Source organism: Anser cygnoides, chromosome 1, assembly GCF_040182565.1.
Source record: "Anser cygnoides isolate HZ-2024a breed goose chromosome 1, Taihu_goose_T2T_genome, whole genome shotgun sequence".
NCBI lineage: Eukaryota > Metazoa > Chordata > Aves > Anseriformes > Anatidae > Anser > Anser cygnoides.
Window position 1 is genome coordinate 113,491,855 of NC_089873.1, and position 21,355 is coordinate 113,513,209.

Here is a 21,355-nt window from a genome sequence, read left to right on the forward strand (position 1 = left end):
GTCAGTACCGTCTCTCCCCTCCAGGATCTTTGCCAATCCTGATGGCTTGGCCACCCTGTCTTTCAATTACAGAACAATTTTAAATGTGGATTGAAGACAAGTGTACTACAGGCAGTGCTCAGTCTCAACGTAGTCAAAAAGAAAAAGGAAATATGAAGGGAATTATTGGTAGGGGCCGGAGAAGGGAGAACTAAACCAAACCAGCATTTTTTTCCAGTTTAATTTCTTATGGTTGAAAAACAACAAATGAGGTTGCACATAGCTGTTACTGACATTTGTAAAGCAAGCAGGGCAGTCAAGATTTGTGTGTCAAGACTGTCTCTAGAAGTTGCTGATAGAAACATTTTGCTTAACTGGATCCCAATAAAACCCTCTGAAGTCTCAGGAACTTCACAGACCATTTGTGCCGAGGTACAAAAGATCTTTAAATTCTGGTTACAGAATTATTTGAAAGTGTACACTCATTTACTTCTTAAATACATTATGTTTCTTTATCTTCCACAGGCTTAGAAATTGGGAAATTATGTGTCAGAACTGAATGACTTGTCTTTTTCTTGCTTGATTCTTCTGAACTATTTCCATAGAAACTTTGGCTTCATACAATGGGATTGGTTCATCCAGTTGAGGCCTAAAATGGAACAGTATGTCAGAAATGTCTGCTGGGCATGCTCAGATCAACAGAAACATTCTAGGACTACTGCTATAGACTTTACTTTCGCTATGCAAACTTTACTCCTTAAACACAATAAAAGTTTTATAGCTTTGCTTGGGTTTGCAGAAGAAAGAAAGAGCCTTAAAGCAAACGGGAAAGAGAAGTTTTAATTAAAAGATATCCTTCTTACAGGGAAAAGGTGGTGGAGAGGCTTTTGCTCAACAGCAATACTGTTGAGCATTAATAGAAAGGATCTTCCATTTCCACCTTATTATGGTTATCTTCATATCTAGAGAAGCTGTCACTCTTACAAACAAATATTAGACAAATCTCTTGTCTTTTATAGCCAGCACCATTTCTCAATCAGACACACTGCTGAGCAGACAGATATATGTTCTTCCTCCGCCAAGAAAAGAATGTGCTGCCTCTGTTAAATTAGCATCAGCAAAATCTGGGGTTTTACCAAATTCCTTATGCTTAGCCTGCTATATTACAAACAGACCATAAACAGAACCATGTAAGCTATTTGAGGCATCTTTTCCTCAGCATCTCAATATAAATTTTCAGTACAGCACTGGCAAGAGATTACTCCAAAGGCTGAATAAAGAAAAATAATCATCTCACCTGAAAACGCTACTTGATAATTTCTCCATTATGTCTTCTAAAATGCGTATCTAAGAGGTCTGTCAAGGTAACAGTGTATCTACAAATAATTCTTTCAACCATCAGGTTTATTGGTAAGAGCTCTGTATTTACATAAAACCAACAGGATCAAGACAGAAGGAAAATTAACCTTAACTCCAATCATTAGATCAGATTTATGTATGTATCAGAAATAACCTTTCCTACAATAGCATGTAGAAATTAAATATAGAAAATATAACTTAATAAAATAAAGCAAAGGGTTAAGACAGACAAATGCAGTCTGCAGTAAGTACAACACTAATTAATCGGAATGGTAACCGCACTTTTTGTGCGAAATAAAAATGATTGATTTTGGTAACAGTTAAACTATCCCTTTTATTCATAGAGAAATCAAAGGTAAAAATCATAATAAAATTGGAGTGTAGCAGAGCTTGTAAATTCTTGGAGCAACATTGTGCACTTTTAAGGATTCTCTTAGCTAATGAGTAACACTCGTGTCAATGCAATAGATGACCCTCTATTTAGAGTTTATATGAAACTAAAAAAAAAAAAATGTTCCTTCCTTCATTTTAAGAGCAATATGGTTAACATTTGAATCTCAAGCCTTTTTAAAAAGTTATCATCTTGTGATTTCTTCAGAAACTATTCAGGCCATAGACTCAGGAATTGCACATGATGTAGATATCTAAAAGCAGATTTTTCCTATCAACTTTTAAAGCCTGTGGTGATAAAACATACTGTTATTACTAAAGATACCATGGGAGATGACACACACAAAAAAAAACACACCACAGTTTTAGTCAGATTACTTTTTTTTTTTTTTTTTATAATATGTGGATAACTACTTGGTAAGCATTCAATAGAAATACCAAAAGATTAAACCATTTATGATAACCTATATCCCATAAATAGTTCCTCAGTGTGCTTGACCTTGCCTAATCTACTTTAGAGTTTAGTGGAGGAGGGGAGGGCTTCCCTGCAATATAGTTAGTCCTTTCTCAAATATAATGACTTAATCCTCACCTGCCTCTGCTGTTCTGCTAAACTGCAAAAGTGATTCAGCAATCTCATAAGCTGCAGTACAGAACAGGGAGGGTCCTTAAAGCCGTAAAGAAACCTTCTATTACCTGAAGCAATCCACTGAAAACTGTGCTGCTAGCAAAAAGCTCAGAGTCCAGCTCCTTTAGACCAAACAGAGGTAATGCAAATGAAGGAGTCACTCCTCTTTCCACACCCACACCTTTGCTCAGTGACATGTTATGTACATAACACTGCAAGTAAGAGAAAGGTTATGAAGCCAAAATATTTTAACTTTTACAGATAAACTGACTGTATTCCAAAATCTTTATGTATAATGTAAAAACCTGCAGAATTAAAGCTTCAATTAATTGGCTCAGTCTCAAACCAAAACACTACTTTCTCCAGAATGTGTTATGTTTCACCACTACTTTTAATGAAGCGTGTACTTAGAAGGAATACCAGGACTTGCTTAAAACACAAACCTGTTATACTTCAGTTACATTGAAGCTGTGCTGATCTTTAAGCCTTAGGTTACAGGTGTGAGTAGAAGAGAATGTATTAGTTAATTTCTCTGTTACATTGTCACCCATTCCTTAACAGTCAGTATTCAGTTACCATCAAAAGGATATAGAGATACTTCCCTTGCTGTATATTGGACAAGTTCCATATCTCATCGTTCAGAAAGGAGACGGTGGCTCCTTTAAGAAACAAGGAATGGCTATCTGGAGGATCCAGCTTAACCAAAATGAAGAAAAATATTTCATTATCTTTCCCTTTACAAAAATAAAGGTTAAAAATAAAGGTTATTTTATATTTATGGTTAAAAAAACCACAGGCAAGTAAGCAAGCAAACACAATACACCCTTTGACTATTCTTCAAACAAGTGAAACAAGCTTGTAATATTTAGTTTTCAATGACACTCTTCTGTCTGGCCAGTTTAATATTCTGAGCTAAACAAAATAGATCCTTTAATATTTCCTTGGTATAGCCAAGCTATTAACTTACTATGTTAGAGAAGACAGCCCCAAAATTGTCACAGAGTAAAATAAAATAAAAAATACTAAAGCTGAATGCTTTCCATTTTCTGGGTATGAACGTTTTCTTAAGTAAAAATTGATGTTATTTACCAGTGGGGAGCCATTCAGCCACGACAGAAGCTCAGGCACATTCATATAGCTATTGTGGGACAAACTAGTTTGCTGACACAGCATCTTTACCTGAAGATTTCTTTCTGTTGTTATCCAGTGTCCCCCAACACCAAGCAGAGTGATGATATCATGCTTATGAGGCAGCAACTGTGATTTTGAAGTTGATTCATCTTCAGCACTATATAATTTCACTGGAAAAATAAGAGAACAAATACATTCAAGTTCAGAAGAAAGCAGTCACTGTTGAAAATGAAGTGTTTATCTCTTCCTGTACTGAAAACCATATATCCTGGGATTCTTTTACAGTCTTTTGTCTTAAGGTACAAAACAAGTTGCAATCTATGCATATGAATACACACAATCAACGATGGCTCTCTGGAACAGCACTGTAATTCTGTTATGCTGTTAGCCTCATGAAAATACCTGAGAAAGCAGAAGATTCATGAAATTAAATACGTATTACTTTTAAGACATTTCAGTGGAAGTCTAAGAAGTTCTTTAATTATTTCAGCTAAAAATAGTAACTTCAGACTTTTCAACTATTACAATTGTTTTAGATTATTAAACTAAGGTAACGTAAACAATGATGTCATAGCTCTACTTTTAAAAACGTTTCTTTTCAGCTTTAAATTGAGAAATACTTCAGACAAATTTAGCTGTTGACCAACATTATTAGATACTTCCACTAGAGGGTGATATGAGGAGACCTTAAGGAGATCTATTGAGTAAAGTTACATGCATAAAATTACATGGGATCAAGCAGTTAAATGTATAACTTCTGAGGTGATGCAGCTTCCACCTATACTACTTGGAAACAATAATCAAAAACACTTAACGCTACTCTGAAGACCAGGTTCTCATCAGTTACTTACCTCCAGCATCTACTACAATATCCACTCCCAGGCCACCTGTTTCTTCCAAGCAGCTTTCTGCCACATCTATCTTCCCGTTCGACACATCTATCACTCGGGCTAGACAAAGCGGCACATTTGGTCAGTAGCAATAACAATATCGTTTAGATTCACAGCAGAAGAGTTCCTACTTTCTGTAAGTATTATGAGCAAGTTTACAGCTAAGCCAAAAAGCTAAGTCAACGTATTGTTTTTCATTTTCCAATACAGTGCAAAATCAACACCAAAAAATAAGTATTAGATTAATCCAGAAGTAAAACTCCAGTCCGTTTCTTATTTTTGTCAGGATAAAGTATGCGGCTACAAGAATTAGAATCCTACTGTAAGGTCATTCTTTACTATGCTAACTTTTTTTTTCAAACTTCCTTCAAAAATACCAGGTTCTGGAGCGGCCAGGAGATAAGGAAGTACCTTATTTCATGTCTCCAACTTTCAAATCATCTATCAGACTGATAATTGCAGCAATATAATGCTTTGGGAGACTTTTACAAGCACAGCTTCCTTCCCTTACTTTACATAAACACCTCTTCTTGCTAATCCCTTGCAGAGCCCTTCCCCTGCTTCCACAACAGTGGGAAACAAAAACCTATTCTCCCTGGCATGGAGTTCTGTCTCTCATGTCAGAAGTAAACACGTAAAAGCCCAATAAATTCAGTTGCTAATGAGCCATTGACTTGATTGTTCTTATGAAGAAACCGATCATTGTCCTTTGTTATTAGTTTCCCCAGTCAAGAACTTAAAGTTATTTTCTCAACAAGGCAAATTGACATGGTGTAAAAAAAAATAATCTATCAATGTAGTTTCACTTCTTAAGAACAATTTTGATTTAATAGACTAAAAATCTCACTATCAAAAGGAAATAGTTTAATCAGTTTGGCCACTTTCTGATTTCTGTTTAGCAAAAATTCAGTTCGGTTACTTAAGTCAATCCAGTGGTTCAAATGGTACCCATCAAAATGCTGTTCAATTTCCTTCCCAGCAAAACACTGAAACAATTTCTCTCCAGTACTTTATTTCTTCAGTATGGAAAAGGCTGAGAATCAAGTTATATCATTTTCTACAGTCTTCTGTAACTTAGGACAAATTTCTCACAAAACGTTTGTAAATTGTTTCAGTTTCTCCTTCTGTGACTTGTGCAACTTCTAAACTAACATTATTCTGACTAGCAAAAAGGCTTCCGTTTCTCTCTTCTTTCACGGCTGATGAGAAGTAGAAATACTAATATTTCCACTGCCTGTTTCCAGAGTTTACTCTCACCCGGCAACATCTGCTACATAGTTCGAGAACTGCCATACAAAAGATCTGCTACTTGGTTTACTGAACGCAGTCAAGACAGCCATGAAGTCTCAGACGAGTTCTTACCAGAAACATTCACTGAAAGTTCAATATTGGGTTTAGAACAAACAAACAAAAAAAAACAAAACAAAAAAAACAAAACAAAAAAAACAAAGCGAGGGGGTAACGTAGGGAGCAGAATAAATACATGTTTATGTGTATATGCATACAGGTGTATGTGTACATGTATATGCCTGCTGTTCTCCATCAGTAACTTACCACATTATTTAACATTTTGACTCTAGTCTGAAACATGGGCATCAGCACTTCAAAATTCATTATAGTTCTTTTCATACTACTATTATATTTATTTCAGAGATTACTGAAGGCATGTGAAGACCCCCTCCTGTTAGTTTAAATACAAATCCTTAAACATAAACTTGAACTTCTACTTCAGTCACACTCAAATGATTTCTCCTTTTAATGCTGTACTCAGGTTATATCTCTACTTGAAATGAAGTTGCAATTCAGAATTTCTTCCCTTAATGTCTATGTTCCCCCAACATTTGCAAAACTGCTAAACTAAACTCCTATGGTTGTAAAACAAGTACACACATGAGCAATACGTGCAACAGCCTTCTTGCTACAAGAGGCAGTTGTTTCAACCATTTCACGAGGCAGTTAGTTATGACATATTTACTGATAACACCAACCGTGGCTCATGGTCAGCTGATAGACTTGTACTAAAAGCAAAACAAAAAGCCACCAAGCAAACTCAAAACTGAAAAAACCTGCACCCACAGACAGTAGAAGCAAGCTGGCTGAGCTATCTCTAGCAACACTTGGACTACTTATTGCATTTGTATTAACACTCATATAATTTAAAAAAGCAAGTACGCCATGCAAACCAATGTCATATTAGCCTACGCTGACAGGGTTAGGATAATAAAATTGCTGCGTCCTTTCTTACCTATTAAAGTTCTCATCTCAGCAAAATGAATCCAATATTACGAAGTGAAATTTTAGAAGGTCTTTTGTATTTACTCTTTTACCCTGTTGCAGCTGGCATAACAAACCTCTAGATATTGACAGCATTCACAAAATGCTTTACGTTCTGGTGTCTGTAGTGTCTTCTACTACAGTAAAAAAAATAGACTTCTGAAATAAAAGGAAAAATAACTATTTTTGTCAAGCTGCGAAAAAAATGAGACAATATAAAAATCTAGGTGCAAGCCTGCGGGTTCTTTAAAGGAACAGTTACATTCCCAGCACAAAACTTTGCACTACCCTGTTGAAGATCGTTATGTCAGACAGCTAAAAATGTTTTTCTCCCTCTTATTGTGTAATAACCTCTGCACAGCACTCCACTTCCTGCCGCATTATCAGCACTCCAGAGCTACTACTGGAAGAGAAAACACTCACTTGGTAGGCTGGAAGTGAATCACTGCCCAGCCCTGCAGATGTGTGTGAATGTGCAGCCCCGGAATGCACATGCACACTGTGTTGTCTCTGTGCTTCCACTGCCAGTTCTGTTCTCAGGAGCCAGAAAGGAATCAAAATTGACAAGAACTCCGTTCTCTCGGTGTCTAAAGAGCAGCTCTCTGGCTTATTCCATCCCTCTGCTAGCTTAAAATTCTTGAGCCAGCAGGGAGAACACAAGGACAATAGTATGTGCACCTGCATATCAGTAATGCCTGTTTTTAGTCACTCAGACCAAGAGACAGGATTTCAAAACTGCTGGTAATTCTCCACTTGGAAAGCCAAGATTGTAAATAATTTTACTACGCAAAACAACAAAGAGGAAAGGAGTCAGAGTCGGGGACAGTTAACCTTGACATTATCTTTTAAAATCAGATCTCAACTCAACTCATACATATTTTGATGCGACTGTAACATATGTAGATGTAACTGAACACACAAAGTTCCCCCTCACACTAGGCATTCTTACAACAACCACCTCTACTTTTACATATATTTCTTTAAATGACAAAAAAATCATACACTTAAAAATGCTAACTTGCTTATTATACTGTGCAGCCTTTGCATTTTGAGGAGGAAGAAGAATCAGACACTAGTTTTAACCTTTTGATTGCTGTACAGCAGAATTTGTGGACTGCAATGAATTTGGATTTGCAATGCCACCCATTATTTTAGAACAGTCTGGATAAAGAAATATTCTACTTTCCTCAACTCTACAGAAGTGGATTAAAAAAAAAATTTTGGTCAAAAAAGATGCCAGTATATTTTCCAGAGCCTTCTCCCATGTTTCAAATGGCACTGTTATTTATGAAGGAGGGGGGACGAGACAGAAAACGTAATTAACAGGGTAGAAATAGAAGTCACAGATGAATGTAAGTATTATACCTAATGCAAAGCTCATTTAGCAAATAGGAAAATCCAACAAAGCCTTTGAGCATCTGACTACTGTAAAACATGCATCATTTTACAGTTACAACAGTACTTGAAACAGCTGCCACAGCTAGATAAAACACTATTAGAAGAAATTAGAGTCTGATTAATAATTTATCTCAAGTATATGATTACATCTGAACTCTGACTCAGGTACATAGATTACAAACTGTGAGACTGGTGATTTAGTAATGCTTTCTTCTTGTTCACAGGAAACACTTTCACAAAGTGAAAACATTTCTGAGTGGCTAGGCCAAAAGTCAGAACTATAGCCCTAGTACGTGAGATGGAAAGTACTTACAGACAGACATCACCATAATAATGGATTACAAAGAATAAAATGTAAATGAAGAAGAAAAATTCCATTAAATACACCAAAACCAGATGTTAAATAAGTATGAAGTACAAAATGCATTTTAAGACTATTTAATTAGACTATTTATAAATTTGCATTTTAGTTTTCAGCTACTGAAATAAGCTTCTAGTTTAAAAATATATTTCAAGAATTTCTCCTTAAGCATAAACTTTAGCACTGAAGGATACAACTTACCCACAGCAGGTCTCAGCCTCTCCAGGAACTGCTTATCTTCAAGACTGTAGGCAGTAGATATTACTTTAGCTCCTCTATGTTGTGCTAACTGAATAGTTATTGTACCAAACGGCTGCAGAAGAAAAGAAGGTAGATGGGCTTATTTACAGTAACGATTTGATGCACTCTAAGAAATGTTATATTGCAAAGGCCATTCAGGAGAAGTCAGAAGAGTAACCAGAAGTGAACTTAGTCCTTTAATAAAATTTGAACCAAGAATTTGAATATTTGCAGATCTGCTTCTGTTTCAAATGAAGCCAAAGAAGTCTTTCCCTGTACTAGAAGCCATGAACAATTTTTTAGGAGTTAACTAGTTCTCCTCTTCACCAAAATAGCTCAGATCCTACTTTAGAAACTTAAGTACTGTAACTGCAATTGCAACTTTTAGCTTTGGGCTTGCTCGATTATTGAAGGATGAAGTGCTACCAAGAAAACAGCTCCAGCTGCATTTACATTAGCAAATCTTGGCTGTGGCAAGCTCCACATCTTCATTAGCAATAAGGACTGCAGGAATGCAAATGAAATTATTCATATCTGAGAGAAGTTGAAAAGCAGCAGTGGGAAAGGAATAAAAAATTAAGGCACTTTCCCCCAGTTACACCTGAAGGCTTAGGGTAAAACCCCTCAAAGTAAAAGAGCAGAAAAGAACTACCTCTTCACGACCCACACAACATGTAGAAGATTGTATTCTTGGCTCAGCATCTTATGTGGGAGGGCCCTTCCTACTAATCCATTAAGCTAAGCGCGCTGCCAGGAATAGAATAGAGAGTTCGTAAGTTTAGTATGTTGTAAGAAATCCAGTGTTTCTGGAGATAAGACAGTTATTTACTGCAGAGGCAATCTGTACCAAAATTGTTATTGCGCAGTTGTTACCTACACTTGCTCCATCCATTACAAGGACACTTTTTCCAGGAGAGACTTGGGAAAGGTAGTGTAAAGCTGTGTATGCTCGGACGCCGTCACGAACAGTCCCTGCTGCTTCAACCCAGCAAACTTTTTCTGGTTTATGAACTATTTTGGGGAAAAAAAAAAAAAAAAGAACAACAACACAAAAACAGATGGGAAAAAACACCAAGTCCCCAACATTTCAATCTGAATGATTGTTAGGCTTCATCAGTTTCTAGAACATGAAAGAAAATTATACAAGTCAAATCATCTATAAATGTAATTATAATCTATTTCACAAAGGCAATATTCCAATGTTGTGGCTCATGGCAGTGTTAGAAGGACTGCAAGAACTCGAAGTAGAAAAGGTGATTGTTATTCTGAGAATAATCAGCTTGCTTCTGCAGTACTCTTGTGAGCACATTCACACACAAGTACAGCATTTAAACGGGAAAAAAGAAAAAAGACCCACTCCTACCATAACCACCTGACAGAAAAAAATCTGAGGAGGTCTCTTCTTTTCACAAGGAGGATTCTGATACTGAGAACATACAATGCAAGGTCCACCCCATGAGTTCATAATTCTTTCTCTATAGATTATAATCTTCTCTCTACTTCATAATCCATGGGCATAAACAGCTTCTGGAGGTTATAGCACGTTCTGAGAGAAATGAAGGTCAAGATAACATTACTTGTCATCTATTCTCTGTTGTCTCTATCTACAGGAGAAAGTGTTTTCCCATTCTATCCACATGCTTAAACGCCTGGGGAGGTAAAATTAGCAAACAGCTTTGTCAGCTAGAAATCCCAAGTTCAAGTATCATTTTTAATGTACGCAATTTACATGATTTAGCAGACAGCTTGATACTAACCAAAAAAAAAAAAAAAAAGTCTGTCACAGAACTGAATAAACAAGCATCAGCCTCTTAAGGCACTAGAAAGGAAGAATGGAAGAGTCCGGTCTGCCTCTAGGCTTAAGAATCGGCAGTTTAGCCTGAATCGGGGGAGCTGTACAGGAACATAAGCAATGCAATCACCTAGGATCATTTATCTATGTGCTGGAAAAAAAATTATAGGGATTATCATCAGCATTAACACTTGTAGCAGCTGATACTACTAAGCACAAAGTAACGTATTGAAGGTATAAAAAAAAAGTCCCAAACATTTTCTGCCTATAGTTAATCATAAATATAGTTATAAGCACACGTCTCGGGATTTGTACTTTGAAATGTTAGAAAGAACAAATGTTTTTCATCCCCATGAGTCCACAGCTTCCCTTTCAGAACCTGCCAAAGCTAGTCAGGAAGACTTCATTTCCAAACAAGTATTGTTTATGTTGAGTTATGCCTCAAATATATTAAAAACAACAACATGGAAAGGATCTTGACTTATTTTAAACAGCAAAAGAAGGGATTTAGTATTGGCATAAACAAATTTAAAGGAGTTGCCTCTTAACTGTAGAAGATGAATTCATCGGACAGTCACAGAAACACAAACTAGTTTGAGCAAGAGCAGGTTACTCAAAGGAATACAACAAACAGTCAGGAGAAGCACAGAATCCCAAATTCAGTATTCTATACATTAAGGCACTCTAAGCCCAGGAAGGGGAAACTGGAAAGTCACGATAGTTGAAAAAAGTTTCAACACAGGGTTTTCCCTGATCCTCTGAAAATTCCTTTCTCCAGCTTCTAGTCTGCTGATTTCATCCCATCTGTTAGTTCAGTCACAAGTGATGTTCCTGAATTGGGTCAAAGTGACGAAAAATTCTTATTAAATTTTTTTTGTCAGAGGAGGTGAGAAAAATGGAGAAAAAAAAGTGAAGCAACAAGAAGGGAAGTTAGAAGGAAATAAAAAAAGATGAGTCAGCTTGCATGGTTTAGACAAAACATTAACCCCTTAAAAGATAACAGCAAATAAAAAGCCTTTGAGGTACATGGTATTCAAAGCTTTTATGAATAGGTGGAGTAGACAGGATGTCTGAATGCTGGTACACAAGTTTGCCCCAAAGTCCAAGTGACTTAACTCCCTATTACAAAAGCGAAACTGAATTCTAAAGGTACAGTAAGTGTAAATATTAGCAAAACACATGAACTACATACCCAAATAATGCTCATGAACTAGAACAACTTCACAAAGACCAGACTCTTCAGAATCCAGGGGCAAAATTCCTGGAAAAAATGAACATAGACCTTTAATTTCAAGCAAGCCTACATTATAACCAAAACAAGCTCCTAATGAAATTGTTAGTCCCACTACGTCTGTGGATCAGTTGCCCTCTTGTCAGGTTTATGACAGGTTAAGAGAACTTGATGAGGTAACACCCTGTAATCACTGTGGGCACAGTGCACAAGATAGTTCCAGAGGTGCTCCAAAAAGCACTTTGAGGTTGAGTGGATAAAAAATGGGGACACTACTGAATGATTTTCACTACTGGCACCCTTGATTTTTGTCAGGTCATGTCTGAACTCATTTCACACTTCTCTCACTCTGATTAGTGCTCCACTTTCCGCTCTGGACCATGGCTAACAAGAATGACAATTGAGCTCTCATGTTGCAGATGGGCACAGACCACGCTACGTTACAGCTACAGGCACTAGAACAGAAGACTAGAGGTAAGCATGTTGTTAACAAAGGCAACAAAAAAGGACAGAGAGAAGCAGAGGAAGAACAAGCAAGAAAGAGTGAGCATAAATTCTGAAAAGATGCAACACATAAGAGAAACTGAAGGTAAAAAACACCCACAGAAGACAGAAAACAAACAGAATGGACAGAAGAATCCATCCTGGTCACAGCAGTGCTTTTTCCCTCCACTGGGCAAAGAAGGAGATTCATGAGCAGTAGGTTCTGGCATCCAGTCCTCTGAATGTAAGTGCCCTCTTTCCTGGGCAAAACACTTAATATTCTTCCCCCTCTCCCACCCAACTCTTCTACTCCACTTAGACCAAAGCAAGGGCTTCAGCTGATAATCCTTAGCAAATCTGGCTGCTATTTCCACCACTCTTTCACAACTCCCATTCAAAAACATGTGCTGCAATATACATCTGCAGATCTTTCAAGGCTTTTTCTATGGAACAACAACAATAAAAAGCTCAAAGTAGCTATCTACAGCAGCTGTTATGCAATTAGGAAATAACGCAAGAAGGGCAAGAATCTCAGAACACACTTTCTTACAACATCACGAACAATTTGATTTTACTTTCACACTTAGTCATCCTCTAATTTAACATACAAAATATTAAATATAAAGAATGCCCCTAAGAAATATCCTCTATCCTAAAGCATCACTGATGATTAATACAGTATCATACTCCAAATGAAGATATCTTTATAGTAAACTATAAAATAGTTTATTATATAGACTATAAACTATAGAAGATATCTTTATAGCAAACTATAATAGCCTTGGCACCTAAAAAAGTTTGCATTCTTATAACAGAGAAAAAAAAAGAGCAGAATGAATATTACATGAAGACGTTCCTTTTCTAGACAGATGAAAAAAGTTCAGGTACAAGCCGCATTATCTTCTAACACTAGAGACTCTAGTATGTTTCAGCCTCCAAGGTGTCATTATACATTGCTGTCAGCTTGCATTGATTTCAGGGTCTCTACAACCATTCAGGAAAATGACCCTTATGTTTAGCATAGGAGATATGACATCTTAAAGAACTGTGTCCTTGACCTTCTTAAGCCAGTATACCTCATAATGCTTCCAGAAGCTCCAACATTAAGTATAGACCTTTATTTTATATATGCTATACGCATCAAGCGTTTGACACAAGTACAAAATCAGATTTTTCACCTTATTTGTCAGAAATGCTCCACGTAGCATAGGGCTTTTATGCATTTATCTATTTAGTAATGAGGCATGGAGAAGAACTGACACTCAAACTGTCTAACCATCATAATTTCTAAGCAGATACATATTATATTTAGGTACATGTCTCCAAGTATTTACAGCTGATTTAGCTCTCCAGATAATTTCTCCTGCACTCATTTTAATGAGCAACATGGTATAACTGATTGCTAAAAGATGCTGAGAGCAACAAACAAAGCTGACATTCTTGACTCCTTGTCAAGTAGTATCTCAAAATGGCAGGTCTGAGGTTATACTCCGGTATATATCTTAACCAAACAGAAGACTGTGTTTAAGAGAATATGCTACATAGACAAAGAAATCTCTTCTGGAAGGTAAAAGAAGGATCAGGAAAAAATAACTTTAAAAGGGAGAAACAATTCTTGGTATGATTTTAGATACAGATTAAAGGTTTAACACACCAGGTAGTTCCAGTGAACACAGTATTATTTTCACATGAAAGAGTAGATTTATAAATGGGAACTGTATTACCACATTATTACTGATACACACAGTAAGATGTATGTACCAGGACTGTATTCTTTGATAGAAAGACAAGCTTTTTGGTAAAATTTAAGTGGATGTGTTTCTGACAATTATTTTGGGACTGTTTGATGTTATTAAGTACACAAGTAACCAAATCATTTGGCAGTTGCTCATTTCCTTTTAAAAGTGCTCATTCATTAATTACAAATAAGCTCTCACCAACAATAACTGGGAAGTGTGCCTTCTAGGAAAAATTTACTATAGAAAGGAAATATTTCACTCCCGTGTTTTGACTTTATAGCAACTATATTGGATACGTAAGGATGAACAGCTGTCTGAAAGGAAATGGAAAGAGATATCAGTATTTCAAAATAAGAAAAGCGTGTTTTCTTTCTTTCACGGCTAAAGTTTTTTATGCTGTTTTCTTTATCTTCCTCTTTCCATAAGTGTAATTCCACTTATTCTGTACCTGCATTTGCAAGCATTCATTATTCAAGAATAAAAAACCCAGAGAACTTGGACAAACCAAAGACCCAGACAAAATGAATCTCTTCTTCTCTCACAACCCAAGTATGGATTCCAAGACTGATTCCATTCCCTTAATGTCAGGCTTACAACTACTCCCACTCAGAATGTTACTTAGCACTCTCAGGTCCACTGACAAGTTTTCAGAGGTGTAGTTTTCCACTTAATTACTTACTGAAAGTGTATTCCTTCAGCTACAACAGAAGTTGATTGAAACAAGTGTTATTTTAAAATATTCAACAGATGGAGCATGTCAGGTATTCATCCAAATGAGCAATACTGTTCACAATAACGATACTATTCATAATTTAAACTTATTCATGTGCAAGACTTGAAAATGCTTGGCCATAACTGTCCTACTTTATTAAACAAAGTAAAGCCATTTCTGCACCCCATAAAATGGAATACTAATTCCAACCCGCAAAGATCACACTTTCTGTGGTGAATAAATAATAATAATTGCTCATATAATTCTGCTAAATTTGAAGCTAATGATACAAAAGGTCTGCCAAAGTTCTAACAGGAAAAGCCCTGAAAAGTCTCCATGTGATTGACCTAGCAGACTGTTTTCAACAGGAAAACCCAAACAAACAACAGAAGTACAGTGATTACCACTTGCCCATCTGATGGGCTTCTCTGCCAACAATCTCATAGCAGGATCAGAAAACACAGGCTCCCTACAGTAAAGTTAGTGGGAAAAAAAAAATCCACTTTCAAGAGCAGGATAAAAAAGTATTCTCATCTGCAGTAAAAATGAAGATTCTAGAAAATAAGCAACTTGAACCAGTGTTTCTTTTTTAAATGTGGCCTTGTAGCAAATGTAGCAAAACACCCGAGCACGTTCATTACTTTCATCAGCTCAGGAAATCCACTAAAACTGGTGGATCTACTTGCATAGCCAAGTTACGACCACTCGATTTCTTCACTCAGTCAAGAACTGATGTGATTTAGAAGAAACTGAACAGTCCTGTATGCTTGCAGAAGAGATTTATCAGTTAAAGCAGTAGCAGTTAAAGGTGTACTTTTAATATCATCCTCAAGAAGGCAGGAAATACAAGCCTAGACTTTGTATCGCACACAAAATTCAAAAGATACGCATTAATTACATCAAGGTGGTGTTACAACTACAGATTGTTGTTGATTTATTCAGATGGTTGCCTTTAGATTACTCAGTTTGCATGGCTAATAGGACATGTATATTCTTTATACAGGCATATACATGCCTAGTGTATATTCTTATAGATTCGGTAAATGCTGTAGGACTATGACAGATGACATTAGCTGGGGACCTGAACTTCCACTCTTATAACCAAAACCCTTCCCTAGGAGAACACTTTTAGACGAAAATTTTCATTTATAGGTGCTTATTCATGTGACGCCAGTTAGAAATTTCAAAATACATGTTCAATTGTAGCTTTAGCAACGACTATAAGCTCAGCCATTCATTATAAAAAGATTACTCAAAGTCTTAGCTGAGAAAGCAAACAAGTGTTAACTTACCTACTACTTCATCATCCGGCTGAAAAAAGGACACCTTTCTTCCAACTCACGAAGAATATATGAATAGGAGGAAAAAAAGGTATGAACATAAATGTTTAGAGATGAAATTAAGCATGCATTGAGAGCACTGTTTATCACTGCTCATAAAATTCAATAAACCCTGCTAGTGAAAAATGTATGTTCTCTGTTAAACATGCACATACCAAAAGTGAATCTTTTACTCCACTAAACTTTGGCACCCCATCTACAGTTACATGCAAGCACACACACGTACATGCATTTGAAAGATCGAGGCTTTAAACTATGCATCAAAGATGGATAAGCAAATGAAACACTCCAGGAATTCCTGAACGCCTTCCCTATTCCAACGAGAACTTTTTACAAATAAATTAAAGGTTATTACAGCATGTGGAGATAAGATCGTAAGATCTTTGTATATTTCATTTAGAAAGCTGCTGTACATTTTTTTAAATCACTCTGAACAGATATGCAAGCACTACAGCTCAGTTCCTTTATTTTCATTTCAGTATCATTACTAATTTAGGGAAAGCGCCATTATGAAAACAAATTCTAGTTCCTACTATGAAATGTGTAGCATGCAAACACTATTTGTTCTGGATTACCATACCTTGATTCTTGCTCCACACACTCACAAGACAATTGTACTAACGTACCTTCCAATACAATTCCAGAAATTTCTCGACCAGCAGGTAAAAGCTCCTTCTCCATTTTCATTTCTGACAGTAGCTAAATGAAAATAATGGTTATAACTTTCCGCTATTACCAAAGCTCAAAATATGCAAGCTTGTTATGATCTTACAGCGTTTGATATTCACAATAGGAAAATTGGGCCACTACCAAATGGGGGGAGGAGGGGGTACCCATTCCTCATTTAATATTAAAACTTTTCTTTATGTATTTAAATTTAGAAGCCTATAAAAAAAATAAAAACAGTCATTAGCTGACAAGCCAAACTAGGACTTAGGCAGTGTGCAGAGGATGATAAAAGCGTTTTTCTGGAAGAGCTCACAAGTGACAACTGATCTTTCTCCATAAATTAGGAACCAAATCACAGGTGCCTTTTATTTAAAGAGATATAAGAATACCACATCAATCCTGTGCCCTGTTTCTCAGTGGTAAAGCCATATCCTCAGATGTCATAAATGGATTTGTGCCAGTTACCAGATAAGGCACTGGCTTAGAACTTCAACGGAAACTGTAAACACCCCTGGCTTTCACAAAAAAATAAGCAAATACCTTTGTATCTATCCAGCTCAGCGCACAGGCTCTAACTTGTACTTTCACATCATTGTCTCTTGTAGGATGAAGGTTTTCCTAGGACAAATTTACAGACATTATACAACGCAATATGAATGTGCCAGTAGGATCCTCTCAAGCTCTTGAAAGCATTTTCCCACAGTGTTTTAGATTGTCTTGTAGTCAGAACAAGAATTTGTTTTCAATGAAAAAAAAACTTATATTGCAGTAGATTTAAAACACCATTTTGAGCACATAGAATCATTAAGGTTGGAAAAGACCTTGAAGATCATCTGGTCCAGCCATCCCCCTACTACCAACATCACCCACTAAACCACGTCCCTAAGCACCACATCCAACCTTTCCTTAAACACCCCCATGGACTGACTGACTCCACCACCTCCCTGGGCAACCCGTTCCAATGCCTGACTGCTCTGTCTGAGAAGAAATGTCTCCTAATTTCTAACCTGAACCTCCCCTGCTGCAACTTGAGGCTGTTCCCTCTACTCCTATCACCAGTTACCTGTGAGAAGAGGCCGACTCTGACCCCCAGCTCCCCACACCTTCCTTTCAGGTAGTTGTAGAGAGCAATAAGGTCTCCCCTGAGCCTCCTCTTCTGCAGACTAAACGGCCCCAGCTCCCTCAGCTGCTCCTCACAGGACTTGTGTTCCAGGCCCTTCACCAGCTTCGTAGCCCTTCTCTGGACACGCTCCAGGGCCTCGATGTCCTTCTTGTACTGAGGGGCCCAAAACTGAACACAGCACTCGAGGTGCGGCCCCACCAGGGCTGAGTACTGGGAGATGATCACCTCCCCGCTCCTGCTGGCTACACTATTCCTGATGTAAGCCAGGATGCTGTTGGCCTTCTTGGCACAAAAATTTGGGCGTTTCTGCATTGGCCGGGAATCGAACCCGGGCCTCCCGCGTGGCAGGCGAGAATTCTACCACTGAACCACCAATGCCAGATACAATGCATATTGCTGCTACAAACTGACCACCTTGATAAAATTCAATTAAAGTTATTTTTCTTTTATGTTCCTGCAAGTTAAATATCACAGCTTTACCTGGAAGAATTTCAATATGTAATTCCAACTATATTGCAGGAGTGATGGAGAATTTTAAGAGAATTTTGACAAGAGTGTCTGAGATACTGCGCTGTCATACTGAGGTAAATATTCAAGTAGTTCCAATGATGTCAAAGAAACTGCACCACTAAGAACTGGTGCTGAGCCCCACAAATGATGGGCATCTCACATACAAGAACGTTCTGCTAATGAAGCCTTCCCTTACTATCCCAACTTCTGCTTTTGGGATTGACACCCGAAATGATTTGAAGCAGCTGAGTACTGCTACTTTAAAGTATTTAATTAGCCAAATTGAGTTCTGGACTGGTGACTCCCCAGTTTTTGAAGAGGTACCTCAGGTACTAGAGGCAAAATTAACTATTTCCACGTTATACTGTAGCCTGTAATGTCTGTTGGAGTCAAAATGAAACAATTACAAGAAAGTTGTAAGAGCTTAGTTTTTACTTCTAAAGTCAAGATATCTTCTCTAAGTGTTTAACTTTTCCTTTATCTATTCTTTAAAACTGTTCCCAACAAACAGCTGTTGCTTTTCTCCTAGGCTTAGCAACATGAAGGGGAACTTCTGTCTGAGGAATACTGAGATGAACTTTTTCTCATCCCAGCTGAGCTAAACACATGGTGTTCCTTTAAAATTGGAAGGCATTTTGCCAGTCAGACTGACCTCCTGCTCCTCAAACAAACCAAAGTGGATTCTCACTCTTTGTTCCACAAAACAGCTAAGCCAGTGGGCTGTTGAACTACATGAATACTGCATCTCTGGTTAAAACAAACCCCCAACACTTATAATCTAAGGGATTTATACAAATTCAAGCTTACATCTTCTTTTGGAAATATCCTTTTAGTATACATAGCTCAGCGACCCTAAGTACTGCTACAATGCACATAACAAAGCTGCTTTTTTTTTTTGGTAAAAGAATACAAGAATACAAGCCTTAGGAACAAAAAGAAACAAAATGTTTGTGCTGTTAACTGGCTCCTGACCTCACAACTTAAATATATCAATATTATAATTTGACCAATCACCACATAAGGAAGGTTTGCTATTCTTCATCCAAGCCCCACATTTTCCATTAAACAACTGCTGTTCTATTAATAGCTCTTTGGTCAACTGGCTCTCCTTTTCCTCATTTTTTTCAATATTTATTTCAATTTAAGATCAGGATCCCATAGTATCGGTCGTTATACAGACACCTGCAGGGTTAGTTCCTATCTGAAGAGCTTTAAATAGGCAAGTGGTCATTCAAAGAATATACAGAGGAGCGCAGTTCAAGATCTAATTTAGCATACCTAAGACTGTACCAGAGCTGCCTGGCTTGCCTGTTGCCAGCATCTACATATTTCCAGCCCCTCCTCCATGCTGGAGCTAGCAGTCATGAAGCCATCAAACAGATGTGAACTAATCTCTAAAAAATTACTAGCTCTCAACCAGATATGTAGGCTGGTCTACCTCACCTTATTGCTGCATGACTCTTAGAATCATTGCAAGGAAGAGACCAAAAACATGCTGCTGAGGGGTGATCAAGCCTTTTCTGCAAAAGCACAGTTTCATAATCAGCTTAAGTGGATTTAAGATTGCTCCCTGAATATGCGTCTTGTTAGTATCACAATCAGCCATCTTATTGCATCCTTCTCTTCAGGCAGTTCATCAAATGTGCCTCACTTGTGTGACTTTACAGCTATTCAAGGAAGAGTCTCACCAATACTATATCGTTTCATTTTGATATATGGCTTATAGGTATACAGAGCTATCTATATTACATAGGTATACATTAATTTCTTTTGTATGTGTAAGAGATTCACCTCGAAACCACATAAGCATTCTTCTACTGTTCAGACACCCATACTGCATCTACACACACTTGTTGACATCCTATTTTAGCCCTACGCCACGAATTCGTGTACACTTAGCCAATTAATGTTTACATCAAACAGAGACAGGCTCTTCAGTACAATAGTTTCAACTACATTTCATGGAAAACTAGTTGTCTTCTTGTTCTTTCAAGTTGTAGGAAGATGCACTGTGATTTCAATCTTTACCAAGAGCAAAGAACTTGCAAGAGGAGAGAAAGTTAATGGTAGAATCCTTTCAAACACAGCAAATTTCTTAAGCTTTACTTCTACTTTTTCAGTGACCAGAAAATCCAGTCAACAGATATGCCTGAATATGAAGCCAGACGTCATTTATTTTATGCTCACAAGCCCCATTTTTAAAACACAGTCACCAAAACTAGTCTATAAAATAGTCTATCATTGGTCTTGCCAAGTGCTGCATCATGATGGTACAATATTCCTGCCCTACCTGCATTTACCTGCCTGTCTGTGCAATGATAACACTGGTTCAAGTCTAAAGAAGAGCTAGGTGTTCTTACACCCTTGTGGCACTCAGCCAGGGTCTCCTGCCCCTGAATGATGAATTGTGCTGTTACGATCAGAACTCACTCTTTCCTGGAAGACAAAGGTCACTTCCTCCCCAGGTGAATTCTGCTGACAGTACAAGGCCTTCATAGTGATCCGAAAAAGGACACAGCAGCCAAACTGTGATTCGTGCAGTATCTATAAAGAAAACAAGTTAACTAAAGCTTTATGTTTCTAAACAGAACACGAATTGTTTGCAAGCGACGTAAGACCTACGAGCCCAAAGCAGATGTAGACGGGGGGTGTGTCACCCAGCGCGACCAGCTCAGACAGCGGCGGCGCCAAGGGTGCGGGCCCAGGAGGCACCTCACGTTCAGCACCCCCAAAACCCACAACCCAGCATTCTCGGGTCTCCCCTCGCAGCTCGCCCGCCGCCCCCGGGCAGCCTCGGGGAAAGGCGAGGAGCCTTCAGGCTACGAGGGGGAGGACGAACGGGGCGGGACCCGGCGCTGACCTCTGGCCGGCAGCCGGCACCCGCAGCGGCTCCGCGCCCCGGGACTCCGGGCGGCGCCGAGGCTCAGGGCGAGGCGGCGCCGGGCGGCGGCAGGCTCCCGGGCACCGCTAGGCCGCGACCGGCGGTTGCCATGGCAACAGGAGGACTTCCGCCTCGCTCGCGGCTCGGGCCCCGCCCCCCGCACGGGGATTGGTCGAAGAGGCTGCCGCTCGGCGTAAAGACGGAGCTGCGATTGGCTAAGGGGGC

At 38.2% G+C, this 21,355-nt stretch overlaps 1 protein-coding gene and 1 non-coding gene across 2 annotated transcripts; both read right to left on the reverse strand.

Moving 5' to 3' along the window:
* Positions 1 to 204: 204 nt before the first annotated feature.
* On the reverse strand, positions 205 to 21,260 carry CRYZL1 (crystallin zeta like 1). The gene is made up of 13 exons (XM_048071550.2): positions 21,110 to 21,260; positions 20,680 to 20,793; positions 17,157 to 17,234; positions 16,574 to 16,646; positions 15,900 to 15,944; positions 11,635 to 11,703; positions 9,528 to 9,661; positions 8,612 to 8,723; positions 4,339 to 4,437; positions 3,536 to 3,657; positions 2,947 to 3,052; positions 1,277 to 1,322; positions 205 to 628 (listed from the first exon to the last, which is right to left on the reverse strand). Exons 2-13 carry the CDS (start codon positions 20,743 to 20,745, stop codon positions 529 to 531), a joined length of 1,050 nt encoding a protein of 349 aa, XP_047927507.1. The 5' UTR covers positions 20,746 to 20,793; positions 21,110 to 21,260; the 3' UTR covers positions 205 to 528.
* Positions 18,047 to 18,117, reverse strand: TRNAG-GCC (transfer RNA glycine (anticodon GCC)). Its single transcript has one exon. It is a non-coding gene; the product is annotated as a tRNA-Gly (tRNA).
* Positions 21,261 to 21,355: the final 95 nt, after the last annotated feature.

Bases quoted from the DNA above. Each gene is read 5' to 3' on its own strand.
- CRYZL1 (XM_048071550.2), bottom strand. From the start codon at position 20,745: ATGAAGGCCTTGTACTGTCAGCAGAATTCACCTGGGGAGGAAGTGACC. The intron at 11,704-15,899 runs GTAAGTTAACAC...CATTTTTTCCAG, and splicing joins GCCGGATGATGAAGTAGTAG to GAATTTTGCCCCTGGATTCT. The intron at 9,662-11,634 runs GTATGTAGTTCA...TCCCCAAAATAG, and splicing joins AGTTCATGAGCATTATTTGG to TTCATAAACCAGAAAAAGTT.